Below are 16,057 nucleotides of genomic sequence, written 5' to 3'. Positions count from 1 at the left end.
TCAATTAAGATATTCCAACCACACCAATTCTGAATCTGGATGATGAAAATCAGATTTTAGGTGAGCATCAAGATTTGGCTGTTGATCAGAACTTAGATGCAAATCAGAACTTAGAGGATGACGTTGAAGCCGCTATAGCCTCCCATACTGTTATTTTATCAGAGGATGCTGATGCTGCAGGCTCTGTAAGTTCTGATGCTGATAATGCTGACATTACTGGTAAAGCTGATAAAAATGTAGATGCTGATGCAGCTGGTCCATCTGGACATGCACCTCAACAAGCTCCATGCAAAGCTGATTTAGTCAAGAAGTTTGTTAGAGGGGATGCACCAGTACCTAGGAGTGAAACTCCTAGAGGAAAGGAGTGGACTAAGGAATGGAACACAGTTAGTTTTGTTCCTTCTGAAAAAATTCTTGCTGAGCACCTTGCCAAAGCTGATGAAATGCTGATAAATGATGATTTTAAGGCACAGCTGAGAGTTACTGCAATGAGTACTAGGCACCTTCAAGGTCAACACTCCATAACTCATAACAAGGTGAATAAAATTCAGGAATCTTTAATCCAGCAAGATATGAATATAAAATTGGAAAATAACAGATTTTTCAAGCCAACCTTTGACAAAATTAGGTATATTGAAAAAACTCAGGAGAAGTAACAAGCTCAGATTGATGAAATTCTAAAGAATCAAGCTTCTCATCAAACTCAACTCAATGAGATCCAATCCTCAGTGGAATTGCTTGTCTCTCTTCTTTTACCTGCTGATGCCAAAAGGGGGAGAAAGCAATTAAGTCCAAATGCAAATCTATTAAATCACTGAAGGGTAAGGATGATAGAAATGATGACCTAGGAAACTCTGGAATGGGTAGAGGTCATGGTCAAGGCAAAGGTTTTTCATCAAGCAAAGCTGGAACTACAAGTCAAAGAATAAGTTCTGATACTGGGAGAAGAATAAGTTCTGATACTGGTAAAAGGATAAGTTCTACTAAACATCTGGAACTTGATGAAGAGATTTCAAAGAGAATATTTCTCAAAGAAAATCCTAGAATGGACTTTGAAAGTCTAAAGGAAGAAGAAGCTAGACTTAAAACAGAAAAAGTCAACTCCAAATCTAAAGCTTTTGTTATTGAAAAGAAACTTCCAAAACCTAAGGGTATTGTGATTAAGGAAATGACAATTTCTGAGGCAACCAAAGCCAAATCACAAGTGGAGATAGATCCAAGATCCAAGGGCAAAGAAAAAATTGGTGAACCTGTAAAGGTATATATGCCAGTCATGGATGAAGAAATATCTGATGAAGATGCTAGTCTGATTTTGAAGAAAAAGGATATTCAAACAACCTCTGACATAGCTCATGTTGTTCAAGATCAGGACTTGGTAAATTCTGATATTTCAGTGAAGCAAGTAACCTCTGACATAGCTCAAGTTGGCTTGATATCAGAAGATAAGGAAAAGGAAACCTCTGACATTGCTCATGTTAAACCTTCAAAGATGCTACTACCAAGATTCATAAAAGCTCAACAGAGTCAACCTTTGAAGACTAAATCAAGTGGTTTTGAAGCAAGAGTTGTTACAGGAAAGGAAGCAAGAGATAAATCTGGATTGGGTAGTTCAAAAGAGAAGAGTGTAAGCAATACTACCAATGATCCAACTTCCTTAAGTGAACCAGGTATAGGAGCAACTCCTGAAAGATTGAATCAACTTGAATCTGTATAAATGGTTTACCATTCTGTTTTGAAAGAAGACATCATGTTATACTTTATGACAGATGGGAGGGTATTCCAGATCAGGGAGAATGCAATTTCATTGAAGTATTTTGAAGAACTGGAACATATTCTATTTCTGCTTCAAGTGAAAAACAGATCAACAGATGGTGCTGCAGGGTGTTTAAAATCAAATATTCAAAGACAGAAGAAGCTTTACTCTGTAAAGTCTGACAACCCATACTGTCCCAAGTACAGATCTCACAGTGGAGAAATTTTTGAAATGAAGCCTAATACTGCTAAAATCATCACTACATTTTATGGTATTAAGGGACTTGAATTCAATCCAGAGTCTGATAAAGCCTATATTATCAGACTAGATCAGGATATAAGGAAAGCTAAGATATATGATCTCAGGGCTGCTATTTTTCAAACTGGTGAAGATACAGTTGAACTGAAAAATGCTAACAGGAGAATGATCAATGAACTTGAATATGTTGAGAGATGTTTGTTGAAGAGCTATCTCAGAACAACTCCTGACATCAAAGAGATCAGAAATTGAAGCCAAGTCAAAGATCTACAACTGCTTAAATTCTGAAGTGTATACAGACTGAAGCTGATATCAGACTTTGAGGATGGTAAAGCTATAAGGACTGTAAGTTGTAGTTATCTAGTCAAATTCTCATGCATTTGTACTTAATATTTTTGACATCATCAAATATCTGTTAAACTTGTATATTATGCTAATTTACAAGTTGGGGGAGATTGTTAGATATATTTGTGATGTCATGTCTAATATGATTTGTGTTTAGTTTTCAGATCTTACTTAACATGACAAATCAGTACTTAACTGGAAATTAGTACTTATACTGAAGTCAGGACTTAAGATATCAGAACTTAAGTTGTCAGAACTTAAGTTATCAGGAGATATTTATCAGGAGATAATATCAGGACTTAAGGAGACGTTTAGATAAGGAAGACTGCTGATTGAAAGGAAAGAAGATCGAGACAAACATAAGAAGAGATATGCATGGAGAAGAATTCTATGAAGAATAGAATACTTGGAAGAAAAGATAACTGATTGATATATATTAGGAAGCAGAATTGTATTCGATATCAATTAGAAGATTATCTTGTAACTGTGTAGTATATAAACACAGGCATAGGGTTTACACTATATGTGTTATCATAATCGAGATTATTATTCATTGTAACCCTAGCAGCTCTCGTGATAATTTGTTCATCACTGCACTGAGAACAGTTCTTTATAACAGAGTTTATTGTGTTGAATAAAATTTGTGTTTTGTTACTTAAATTCTTATATTCGATTTGATTGTAGTAAACACTGTATTCAACCCCCTTCTACAGTGTGTGTCACCTAACATCCTATATAGTGGTATGGTTGGGAGAATTGAGACTGTTATTTGATAGTTTGTTCGAAAAATTGAGACTCATGTATGCAAATTTGATAGTTTATAGATTATGGGATTGTTCTTTTGATTGAGTATATATTTTAAAAAAATTAAATATAACTGTTATATTTGACTATTCTAGTGTAATATATGTTTACACATAATGTTATATTATATATGTTAGTGTTCCTTACAAAAAATGATGTTACAATAGATAAAACATACTGTTACAATAGGTCATGGGACCCACATATGGGGTCCACATTTGCAATCTTGATCCAACCTAATGTATCACTCATTTTGCATTACATTTGGGCATTACAGTGTTACATTAGTTGCCTATTATAACGTTTTTATCACTGTTACAATAGATCAAAAAAGTGTTACATTAGGGTATCTATTGTAATGCTCGTATACGTAACGCCCCTTGGTGTTACAATAGACTTAATGTAACATTTTTTGGGCCTATTTTAACACCATTTAGGCATTACAATAGCCTACTTATGGCGTAATGGAAACTCTTGGCATATGGCCTGTTTCTGGGACGGAAGCAAGGCGTGCCGGGCTGTGTGGCGCCACCCTAAACTCTTATATAATTAAGAAATTAGTATTAAAATTATAGAAAAAAAATTATATATTTATATTTTTAATATTTAAGTTTTCTCGTTTTTAATTTTGGCCCCTTAAAAATATATAAAATTTGTGAATTTAGTACTAATGTTAATGATATTTATAATAGTTATAAATATAGATACACAAATTCAAGTATATTTATAAATTAAAATTGTTAAAAATAATATTTATAAATTTATTTAATATATAATAAATTAAAAATATATTAGTTACCCAGAAAAAAATTTGACTATCCCAAACTCGAATTTCTGACTCCGTGTGTTGATAATATATTAGCTGATCAGCCTATTATCATCATTGTTATATACAAGAAAAGGAGCAAACTACTGAAATCTTGAGTTGGAAACAAACAAAACTGCCTTGCACATATTGATTGGCATAAGTTAAAGGATCTACTGTCTACAACTTCGAAATTTTAACTTGTTTTTAAATTTAAAAAGTGAAGTATGTGGTTATTTATATGTATTTTTAATCTGTTTTTTACTTTTTTGTGCAGGTAGTTTTGTTGGGATTTAATTTTAAATTAATTATTTAATTTATTATTAATATTTTATTTTAATTTTCTTCAGCTAATTACTTGATCATAATGTAAGTAGAGAATTTGTAGGATGGTGAGAATAAGGGGGTAGAGTGGTAGTAGAAAGTAGTTTGCCCACTAGTCCATTCCTAGTTTTTAGCTATTAATCCTATTAATCCTATTCTTTATATATTGTATTGCATCTGATTAAAGAAAATACAAGATAATACAATATAGTCCAAGATAGCATTTGGTCTTGTACATATTAATATTCAATCTTGTTTATTATGCGATTATCAAATTAGTCTTAGATTTTCAACATGGTATCAGAGATGTCTCAAGGTCCTAGTAAGCCCTCCATCTCAACCATGGAAGCGATGCACAAGAGAGTTACAATCCGTTCATTGAAAGGTATAACTTTCATTTTTCCTTATTCATTTAACCGTTGTTCTAACAACTTAAAGAGTATGTTAGACGAGCGGTCTGATAAGTATCCAAACACCGTTCACTTTGATGCATTTAAGCATAAGAGTGTGCTTGACAAAGAGGACGTCGATGAGATCCGGTCGAGCTACCCCTAACCTGAATGCATAAAAGTTTGCAAGGCCAAGCCTAACGAGAGGACCTGTAATATGAGCTCCAACAGGTTGTATATGTACAAGGCATCCCTGAAATCCAGGCTAAGGAATCTATTCCATACTTTTATCCCGAGACTCATTGCTGAGTTGAAGGTTCACCCATGCCATCTCTATCCCAACGAGTGGGCTTTCATCATCGTTTTCATAGTGAGGTGTATGACCTGGGTATTTCATTGACCGTTCCAATATTCCGAAGTATTTTTATGCTAAAGGCATCAAAGGTATGGTTGGGTTCTTCTAAAGTAGAGGGCCTGTGTTCCTCATATCATAGACACACACTCTCTTCATGACTCTATCCACAGTTGGAAGAAGAAGTTTGTAGTCTTGAAATGGAGTGAGGGTGACTGGGGGGTGTAGTTCAGGCGCAATTTCAGCACCCCTGTGGACAGTGTCCACTGCATCCTTCATCTTAAAAATGCTGAGCTTTATGACCATGATCGCCTTATCAATGAAAATGGAAAAATCCCTTATTGGGAGTTTATCACGGAGACCAAGCTTGTCGAGGCTGGCATTAGTAGCCTCTCTAGAGAGGGTATTCATTTTTATTTTATCTCAACTTTGTTCAAGTTTGTTCTTATATCCACCTTTTTTCATTTTATTTCAGCTGGTGAGGCCATGGACACGATGACTGACAATAACGACAAGATCACGGGAAGGATGGCTAGAGAAGCAGCCAAACAGACTAATCGTATTCCCAAGGTTCCGGCTTTCTTAAATCCTCTAGCTCCGACAAGAAGTGGCTCCAAGATTTTGATAAAAATGTGAAAACCCCCTTCGAACCTTCATGGGGTATCTCCACCAATAACTCGATGTTTGGGAGTCCGGCCCTAGCTCTTGAGGGGTCAAAGAACTACGTTACTCCTCCAGACCTCCTTCACGTCTCCTCGGGTGAAAATTTGCTCGAAGCCGAGATGTTGGGGGCTCATGCCTTGTACTAGGTATATTTTGACATATATTTCATTCAAGTATAATTTTTTTAGAATTTTCAAGAAATTTTTACAGGAAGGTCAAGGAAAATCCTTCAGAAGGGCCTGGACCAATCCTATAGGGTGTTCTGGTCAGCCATAATCCCTCCATGTGGCCTACTCGGCCCTTCCTGGTCTTGGTCGACCAGGATAACTCTTTCGAGAAGGTTCTGGTCAGCCGGGACTCTATGTGTTGGGGGTTTGGCCCTTTTGAGTCTTAGTCGGTCTTAGTATCTTAACCCTTATCTTTCATGGATTTAGCCTTTTTATAACTTCTTTTTTTCTTTGTCAGGCCAATGCCTACTTCGCAGCCTCCTCTACACAGAGTATCAAGATGGTGAGTGACTACGCTGCATTATAGACCTCCAAAAATAAGATGCAGATCTCCTCAAATGAATGGGAGGCCAAGGAACATCAAGCAGAGGACGAGGTTGTTGTCTTAGAGAAAAAATGCTCCAAGGATTTGGAGAAGAGAAATATAGAGTGGAGGAAGCTTAGGGATATGTATCACAAATCCCAAGAGTTTACCTAGATGATGGACGATCATGACAATCAGATGCGCCCCGTAAACCTGGCCTTAGGATGATGAAGGGGCGTTAAAGACGTTCTGCTTGGCTTGACTTGATTCTCATATAACAAAGTTCTTGGAAACTGATCCATATTTCTCATTGAGTTTAGCTAGCTTAGCTTTGCTAATTGGTTTCCTTTCAATCTATGAATGTGGTTCCTTGCCTTTTGACGGATAATCCCTTTTGGCTTTCAATGGATAAACTTCATTATCCATTGAATCCACATCCGTTGATAATCCTTCTACCAACTCAGGAGCCAGTTTCTCCTTGCTCTTTTTCCAGGCTTCTTCACAGAATGATTCTATTCCTTGAACTTTAGCAATTTGACATGTACATCCCTTGATGACTTCTAAGCTTTGATTATCTGTTGCTCTCGTTCAAGCTGCTTTCTCAAAATTTCCTCTTTCTTCAAAGATTCAGTCAATTCATCTTTTGCAATCTTACACTCTATCTTCAGTTTCTCAAACTCAACAAATTGAGTTTCTAACACAACATTTCTCTCACTTAAAAACAAATTGTTATTTTTAATTCTTGTGTTTTATTTATTGAGTGATTTAAGCGTAACACGTAAATGATATAATTATGTTGACATTTCATTTATAGCATCATTACATTCATCTTTAGAAAGGTGTGCTAGATTAGTAGTGATTACCTGATTGCTTGAAGAACTGACTTATGCTTCATCTGATTTGGCCATTAGGGCTAAGTTGACATAGCTTATTTCTTTATCCCCATCTGCCCCATTAGCTGCCCAGTCATTTTCTTGAGTCAGGAAATCCCTTTCCTTTTGTTTGAGCAATTCAAAGTACTTATTTTTGTAATTCACAGGCTCAAACTTCTTTTTCTCAGAATCAGGCTTTCTGCATTCATTGGAAAAATGACCACTCAAGCCACATTTGAAATACTTGAACTTAGATTTATCCACCATGTTTCTATTTGACTTGGTTGCTCCAAAATTCTTTTTGAATTTGAGCTTGGAAATTCTTCTTGATAGGAAAGCTATATGTTCATCTATGTCCTCCATTTCATCCTGATTATGATGGTCTTCATGCTCAGCCATTAGCCCTTTTCTTTTGCCTTCACAAACCCTTAAATTTGGTGCAGATTCCACAGCTTCAACCATTATCTCTTTCACTCTCTCTTGTTCAGCTACCAATTCAATAGATCATCCCTTCTTTCTTCCTTTCTCTAATTGCTCTTCTTGTTCCAACTCAAGTTCATAAGTTTTCAAAATGCCATAAAGTCTTTCCAAAGTAAACTCCTTATAATCTTGAGAGTTTCTAAGAGAGATAGTCATAGGCTTCCAGTCTTTTGGTAGAGATCTAAAGAATTTCAGGTTAGAATCTTTTGTCTGGTAGACTCTTCCATGCAGTTTCAGTGCATTTAGTAGTTTTTAAAATCTACTAAAAATGTCACTCAAAGATTCACTATCTTCACAATGATAGTGCTCAAATTTCTGGATTAGAACTTGCTTCTTGTTTTCCCTCACTTGTCCAGTTCCATCACATATGATTTGAATTGAATCCCAAATATCCTTAGTAGATTTACAGTTGATAACATTGTCAAACATATCACTATCAAGACCTTTGAACAAAATGTTCATAGTCTTTTTATGTTTGTGCACTTGCTCAATATCTTCATCAGTCCATTCAGATTGTGGCTTTGGAATACTTTGCTCATTGTCTACAACTCCATCAGCATCTGTAGCAGCTCTTCGAGGAACATGATGACCTTTCTCAACGCAATCAACATACCTTTTATCTTGAGAGATGAGATGCATGTGCATTTTCACTTTCCAGTGGTGATAGTTATCTTTATCAAGAGAAGGGATCTTAACTCCAACATCCTTCCTGCTCATGTTGTTAGTTGTTTTGATCTTTGAACTCTTAGTGTGTCAAGAGCTTGCTCTGATATCAATTGTTATTCCCAAACAATTTAATAATAGAATTACATAAGAGGGTAAAATGTAATTCTGGTTTCTTTTTGAAATTACGAAACTTCTTTACCAAAGTATATTAGTGTTTGAATATGCATGTGTACGGAATGAAATATGAATGTATTCAAAATACAAAGTAATTAAACACGGAGATTTAAAAACTTTTTGGTGGATCGAACTTTCCACTAGAGATATATAGTGATTGAGAACTCTGTGATGCAAGAATGCACACAGCTGCTTACAAGTAAAATTACAAAAAAAGAACAGAGAAATACTTAACAGATTTTTCCTTATGCTGTTTCTCAGTTCTTTCAATTGATCAATTGATTATTATTTACTTTCTATACCTGGTTTATATATCATCAAGTTACATATGAAAAAGACAAACATATAAAAATAAAATGTCTAAGTCTTCATCACATGTTTCTTCATTTCTCTATCCAGTATCTTTGTATTTCTTCAAGTAAGCATGGAAATGGAAATGCTTTTTTATTCTCATAAACCTAGTTATAGGATGCAACATTCCTTTTTGTATACAATCAACCCATGTGACTACCAAGTCACTCATTATCCGTTGAGTCTGTTATGGATCATCCGTTGAAGGTGCCTTGTGTCATCCGTTGAGAGCTTTGCAGATTATCTGTTGATGGTATTTCCGTAGTAGTTAACACCATTTCATTTATACATTCATTTATGCAGAATTACAAGGCATCTAATATTTACAATTAGCCAGCTATTTTGCATATCATTCTAGTAGTCAACATGACTTAGGATATCCTACAACTTCTAATACTCAAAGACATTACTGTATACATGAATGTGCTACAAAAACTTATTTAAACATAAGCTACTCTTTCAACGGATGACAGAGTAAGATTATATGTTGAAAGCTACAAATACACTTAATTAAATCTACTAAGGTGTTTTGGTGAAATATCATCAAACCTACAATATATTCATAACAAGGGATAACAGTCCTTGGGACAAGCATCATTTAAGTCAGTGAAATTGATGCACATCCTCCACTTTCCATTGGCCTTCTTGACCATTACGGGGTTGCCAACCACTCAAGGAACTGCACTTCCTCAATGAACCCAGCCTCTAAGTGCTTCTCGACCTCCAGTTTAATGGCTTCCAGCCTGTCGTGGCCATAAGTTCTCTTCCTCCGCTTTACGGCCTTCCGAGTTGGATCGATGTTCAGCTTATGAGTTATAAGGTTGGGGTGAATCCCAGGCATATCAGCTGTCGTCCAAGTAAAAATTTTACTGTTTTTTATAAGAAAGTTGTCAATTGGCTCTTCAAGGGCTTGTCCAAAGATGCTCTAATATACGTGACCTCCTCTGGGTCTAAGGAGTCTAGGGGAATTGGGACTAAATCCTCTGCTAGCTTCCCTTGAAGTTCTTCATTCTCACGGACATCCATATCTTCTATTGGGAGGACCTGCCCCCTAGTTCCATCGGGCCTAAGTGCTATAACATAGAAACTACGAGCCATTTTATGATCTCCTCTTGTCTCACCGACATCGTTCCTAGTAGGGAACTTCAGTACCATGTGGTAGGTTGAGAGCACTACCTTAAATGCATGGATTCTTTGTAATATCCGGGATATATCGTGTAATTATTTTTGCTATTATATAATTATTATGTGTGTTCAGTATCTATTCTGTGAGCTAATTGTTAAGTGTTATCTGTACTTGAATATTCAAAAATAATATTAATTGAGTATTTTAATTTTTATATGTCCAAAATAAAATATAGATAATTGTCATATCTTCCTAATTATTTTTATGTTGGTTTATGGATTTATAAGAATCATATGAAATTTCTAAAATCTTTTTCCGGGTAATTAAAATCTATTTTATAAAAACAGGAACAACCGACGTCAACCGTTGTTACGTTTTTGGAACCCGAAACTCTTTCGAGAACTCCTTCCTAACCTAATTGTAATATTCCGAGCATATTCCATGTTTCGACTTTTTCGATCCGGCGTACGGTTTGTCCTGCGCGGGTCCCCGCGCAACATTTTCGATACAATATTCGTTTCGGTAAATCAATAAAACCCGTATTTTCGATAAACATGAGATTTTTATTAAACTATCACAATTATCACTTCGTAATACGTGCAACCAGGCGCTGAGACCAAGACCGCAGTACAAATTGTACTGATTTGGATAATTATCCCGAAAACCGATACCGTTTGGATCAATTTTTACAAATAAACGTACCGTTTTATATCCGGAATGATCCAACGGGATACAAATTTTCCGTAATTATAAATAGCCTTTTACCGTATTTTATTTCGTATCAAAATCATTTGCAGATAGTTAATTATATAATTTTCAGAGAAAAGCCCTAATTTCCTAAAACTGTTCTAAGAATCAAACAGCAAAACGAAGGCGTTACCGATCTCTGTTTTCAAAGCTTGAGTAACCAAAACGAAGGATCTGAAGTGTTCTATCAGATTCTGAGCTTTGTTTCACTGCAGAAATCAAGGTTATTTTTCTAAAAATTTATTTATTTTCGAATTTATTTTATTAAAAATATGAAATTTTGTTCGGATGATTGTTTGTATGATTTGATGATTGCATGTTGTAGAGCTTGTTTTCCTGATGATTTTCATATGTCATACGTCTGATTTGGAGTTCAATAACATGTTCAAATTTGAGTTTAATTTTCGAATTTCAAAATTAGGGTTTATAACCCGTATGAATGTTCTTAATTGAAATTTGGGGGTTTCTTATTCTGTGATAGATTGATGTTGTGTTATAGTGGGTTGTATTCTCTGTGAAATTTGCAATCTAGTCGTATAAGTTTCATGAACCAACGAGGTCTGTAGAGAAGGGAGTTGTGTTTTGAAGTTTTCCGATGTTCGCTGGAAACTGGAAAACTTCACGGCCAAATTCCGGCCAACTCAGGGATTGTTAGGATGAATTGATTGCATGGTTGTGTTCCTGGTGTTGTGTAGATGTGATCTGGAGGTGTTGGTGGGGTGAGGACGCCGGAAACGTGTTCTCCGGCGAACCCGACTGTTTTCCGGTGAAGGGCTGGAAAATTACAGTTTAGTACCCCAACTTTTGAAAACGATGCAGTTAGGTCCCTGAAGTTTCCAGACTTTGCAAATTTAGGATTCCTGTTTATAAAATGTTTAAAAATCATATTTCCTATTTATTTTTATTATAAAAATTCATTTTTAAATTTTGAAAATTCTAAAAATTATTATTTTAATTCTGAAAATTATTTTTAATTCACAAATAAATCTAAATTAATTAGTTAATTAATTTCAGTTAATTTATAATTGATTAATTGGTCAATTAATTAGAAAATTAATTGATTTAATTAATTATTAATTGATTTAATTAATTATTAATTGATTTTAATTAATTGATTTTAATTAGATTTAATTATTTAAAAATGATTTAAAAATTCTGAAAAATAGTTTTGAGCTTTAAAATATTATTCTAAATTATTTCCAAGGCTCGATAATTATTCTAAAATTATTTCGGAGCCAGAATGGGCCAACCGAACCCTGTTTAATAACCCGAAATTGATCCAACGACCCGTTTTAATTCCGAAAAATGTTTTAAAAATCATTTTAAATACCAGAAAGCCTATTTATGACCCGAGACTTCTTTATAAATAATATATCATTGATTACGTGATGTATTATGTGCTATATGTGACTTGTTAATTGACTATCGGTCTATATATTCGGTGTTTACTTGATTATTGCATAACTTTCAATCCGTTAATCGGATTTGGGTAAACCGAAGGGTAGATAGAAGTATGTGTTGAATAGAATTCCATGAGTAAATTATTGATAGATGCTTATGATATGTGAGCAGAAGAGGCAAGACGTAAGAAAGGGAAACAGATAGTTGAAGAGTAAGACGGTTGTGATTGGAAACGAGTGCAGTGTAGTAAGCTAATATCAGGCAAGTGTTCTGAACTTTCTCGAGATATTGTAGTACTTGATAATCCTGTGATATTGCAAGTGCTTTGAAGCACAAAAACCTAAATCCTGATTTCAGTTATTGTTCTTGAGCCATGAATCATATTCTTTCTAATCCATTGATTATTGTATACCCAAACAAGAACCATAAATCTACGATACTACTCCACAAATACATACAAACTAAATACCAGACACTGACATGAACTATTATATACTCAACCCATGGTATCTTATACTTTGAAAGACCAAATCCTTGAAACCTTGAAACGTTGATTCCTTTGTTATCCAATTCTTTCATTACCCAGCATCCAAGCTTTTAAATTGCCTTATTGATCCTTACAAGGATTGAAACCCTTTTATTGTTAAACATTTATTGTTGTTAATGATTTCGGTTATTGTTTATTATTGCATATTCTGTTATTATGTTAGAATTGGATTATTTTTATAAAATTGTGGACCAGATTCGTGGTCAGACCATATAATGGTCAAGTTAGGATAATGTGTGCCTTGGATCCAGTAGTTAGAGCAATGCTGTGTGCCTTGCTCGGGGTTAGTGCGTGACTGATCAGCAGCCTAACCTTGGTTTTTAAATTAAAAGTATAATATCCAATTCTAAATCATAATCCATTGTTCACTTGATATCATAACCATATTCACCTGATGATCATTATTCTCAGTTTTGTCATTGTGACTTGCTGAGCTAGTTAGCTCATTTGTGCGATGTTGTTTATATTCTTTCCAATTAAAAAGGAACCAGTTGGTAAAGAGGATCCCCAGTCCAGCGCGAGAGCTAGGGGTTCAGGTTGAGAAAGCGGAGCTAGTAAGCTTCTTTTGGAATAATTTAAGTTTGTAAAAGTTTGTAATAATGTTTAATACTCAGTTTGAATTTGAAATAGTTGGGATTTGAACGATTTGTAATATATTAGTGTGTTTGGCTTGTGTGCATACTTTAACCTGTTGCGGTCCGTGGTGGTTGGTAAGTAGGGTCATTGCATATATTATTATTATCTTTATTATTGTTATAAGCAGGTTATAATTATGGTGTGTGTGTGGACCCCAAACTTCTGACCCGGGTTTGGAGGGCGCCACATTCTTGTTCTACCCATAATGGCATTATAAGTAGAGGCCATCTTAATAACTGAAAGTTCAATATTTGCGTGGCCTTCCTAGGCTCTTCCCCAATAGTCACGGGAAGTTTTATTGCTCCTTCAACTTGGAATTCCACTTGATTAAACCCGTAGATATGTGCGTCGGATGGAGTCAGTTGGGAATCATTATAGCCCATCCTTAGGAATGTGTCATGGAAAAGAATATTTACGGAAGCTCCATTGTCCACTAGGACCCTCATGACAGGCCAATTTCCAATAATTGGTATGATAATTAAAGGATCGCCCTGAGGAAATTTCAAACCTTCAAGGTCTAGGTCACCGAACTCAAGTGTCGTCGCCGACTTGGAATGCTTAGAAGGCTCTCCGACTATACTCATTACTTCTCTCGCATAAGCTTTTCGAGAGTTCCTTTTAGTCCCAGCTGACGTAAGACCTCCTGAGATCATATTGATTACTGGCCCTCAGGGATGTGAATTGAAATCTTTGTCATTACACCTTCAATCATCATCTCTTTGATCATTATCTCTTTTTTGGACACCAGCCTCTTCACCCTTGGTGAAACGTCCGAACTTTCCTCTTTGGATCAAATACTCAATCTTATCCTTGAGTTTCCTACAATCATTAGTATCATAACCAACATCTTTATGGTACCTACAGTACCGACTCTTGTCTCTTTTTTGGGGTCTCCCCTTAGTGGCTTCGGCCATTTGAACTCCTTGTCTTTCTCAATTTCCATGAGGATTTAGCTCCTTGGAGCGTTCAAACTTACATATTCAATGAACGTTGGTGGCCGATTCTTCTTAGAAGTGGATTTAGAGCTTTTTCCAGTTCGAGGATACTTGTTCTTGGCATCATACTCCTGATCCTTCTTTCGCTTCTTGTTGCATACAGACTCATTATTCACCACCGTCTTCTTAATACTTTCCTCCATCTTGATATACTTTCCAGCACTATCCTGAAGCTGCAGCATGCTTTCGGGAGAGCGTTTGGCCAGGGACATTTTAAAGAACTTGTCTCTAGTCCCTTCTTGTAGAGCTATTATAGCTATCTTGTCGTCAAGATCCGGGACCTTCAGGGCCTCCTTCGTGAATCGGTTCAGGTCTTCTCTTAGGGACTTCTTTGCTCCTTGAACTATGCCCATGAGAGAAGCTAGCCTCTTCTCGTGTACTCTGCCACTAATAAACTGCTTCTTGAAAACTTGGCTCAAGTCCTTGAAGGAACCAATCGAGTTTGAGGGTAGACGACTGTACCATCTTTGTGCCATACCCGACAGGGTTTGAGGATAGGCCCGACAGTTTATAGCTTCGTTCATAGGTTGTAGCAACTGGGCATTAGAGAATGTATTGACATGGTTAGCTGGGTCGCCAGTACTATCATATGCTTTTACGGTGGGCATCTTGAACTTTCTCGAGATGTGGGAATTCATTATCTCTTCAGTGAATGGTGGATTTGGATCATCATGATCTCATAGGGGCATCAGATCACTAGGATCAACCCTTGGGGCAGCAACCCTTCTTGGCGTTGGACCTTCCAGGTCTATAATTGGAGGAAAATCCCTTTGTCTCGCTGCATGTGGAGGTTTTGGGGTCAAGTGCACCTCCATGTCACGCTTCAGCCTTTGGATCTCAGCCTCATGAGCCATGATACTCTCTTGTACATCTTAGGAATCGTCCCTTGAGTGCTCTTGGGCTGTTGGTAGCCACTAGGCATTGGCTCCTTGCCAGCACGCCTTCTCCTTGGAGCGACTTCATCACCTGATGATTCAGAGTCTTTAGCAGAGTATGGTCCGGAGAATTATTAGTTCTCAGGGATGGGAGCCAAGCCTCGGATCTATTGGGGCGTCCTTCCTTGTCCTTCGCTCCGATTAGTACACTTCCTCCAACCACCTCGGGGTATAGAGGCATCCCGTAAGGTGGGTTGGTGGTCACGATCGTGGAGTACTCATACTGTAATAACCCCAAAATTTTTCAACTTTTTGTAACCCTTGTGAATAGTGTTTTAGCTGAATGAGAAAACTTTTCACGCCACACTATGTAGGGATTCTGTTATGGATATTCTGGGATTTTATTAGTACTCTATGAAGTATATAAGTGTATGTAAATATCGTCAGAATCCAATTCCGAACACTTTGGTTTTTCCCGGAAATCCACAAGATACGGAGAGAATTGAGTATAAGGTAACAGGATAAAAAGGATTTAAATTAAAGGATTATAATAGAGGATCATAAAAAGGAATATAATGTATTGAGAAAGGTTAAGGGAACCTAAGTAATAAGATCCCGGGTATGATCCTTCAAACGATAAACGAGAACGAAAGTTAAGCGAACCGCATAACAGATCAGCGGTCATTAGGCAATCGATTAGGAAGCTAATCAAAGGGTTTAATGGGAGTGATGTCATCCAACCAATAGAAAGGAGACAAGGAAGGAAGGATGACATCACAAGGGTGACATAAGCATGACATGGAAGAAGGGAGGTGTGGTTGATTAAGGACCACACAAATTCAAGGGCAAGGTGGTAATTTGCTAAATCAAAAACAAAACCAAGTCAACCAACTAGCAAATCATTTCATCAAAATCAAAAAATCAACCAAGGCCTTGTTCTTCATTGTTTGCTCTCGGCTTTCT

At 36.3% G+C, this 16,057-nt stretch overlaps 1 protein-coding gene across 1 annotated transcript; it reads right to left on the bottom strand.

The window, feature by feature from the left end:
* Positions 1-9,419: 9,419 nt before the first annotated feature.
* LOC141718819 (uncharacterized) lies at positions 9,420-13,877 on the bottom strand. The gene is made up of 3 exons (XM_074521198.1): positions 13,425-13,877; positions 9,702-9,910; positions 9,420-9,636 (listed from the first exon to the last, which is right to left on the bottom strand). The coding sequence occupies exons 1-3, from the start codon at positions 13,875-13,877 to the stop codon at positions 9,420-9,422; spliced, it is 879 nt and encodes a 292-aa protein (XP_074377299.1).
* Between the last annotated feature and the right edge of the window lie 2,180 nt (positions 13,878-16,057).

This window comes from Apium graveolens, chromosome 4 (genome assembly GCF_009905375.1).
Source record: "Apium graveolens cultivar Ventura chromosome 4, ASM990537v1, whole genome shotgun sequence".
NCBI classification, from domain to species: Eukaryota; Viridiplantae; Streptophyta; class Magnoliopsida; order Apiales; family Apiaceae; genus Apium; species Apium graveolens.
This window is presented reverse-complemented; position numbering and strand designations above follow the sequence as displayed.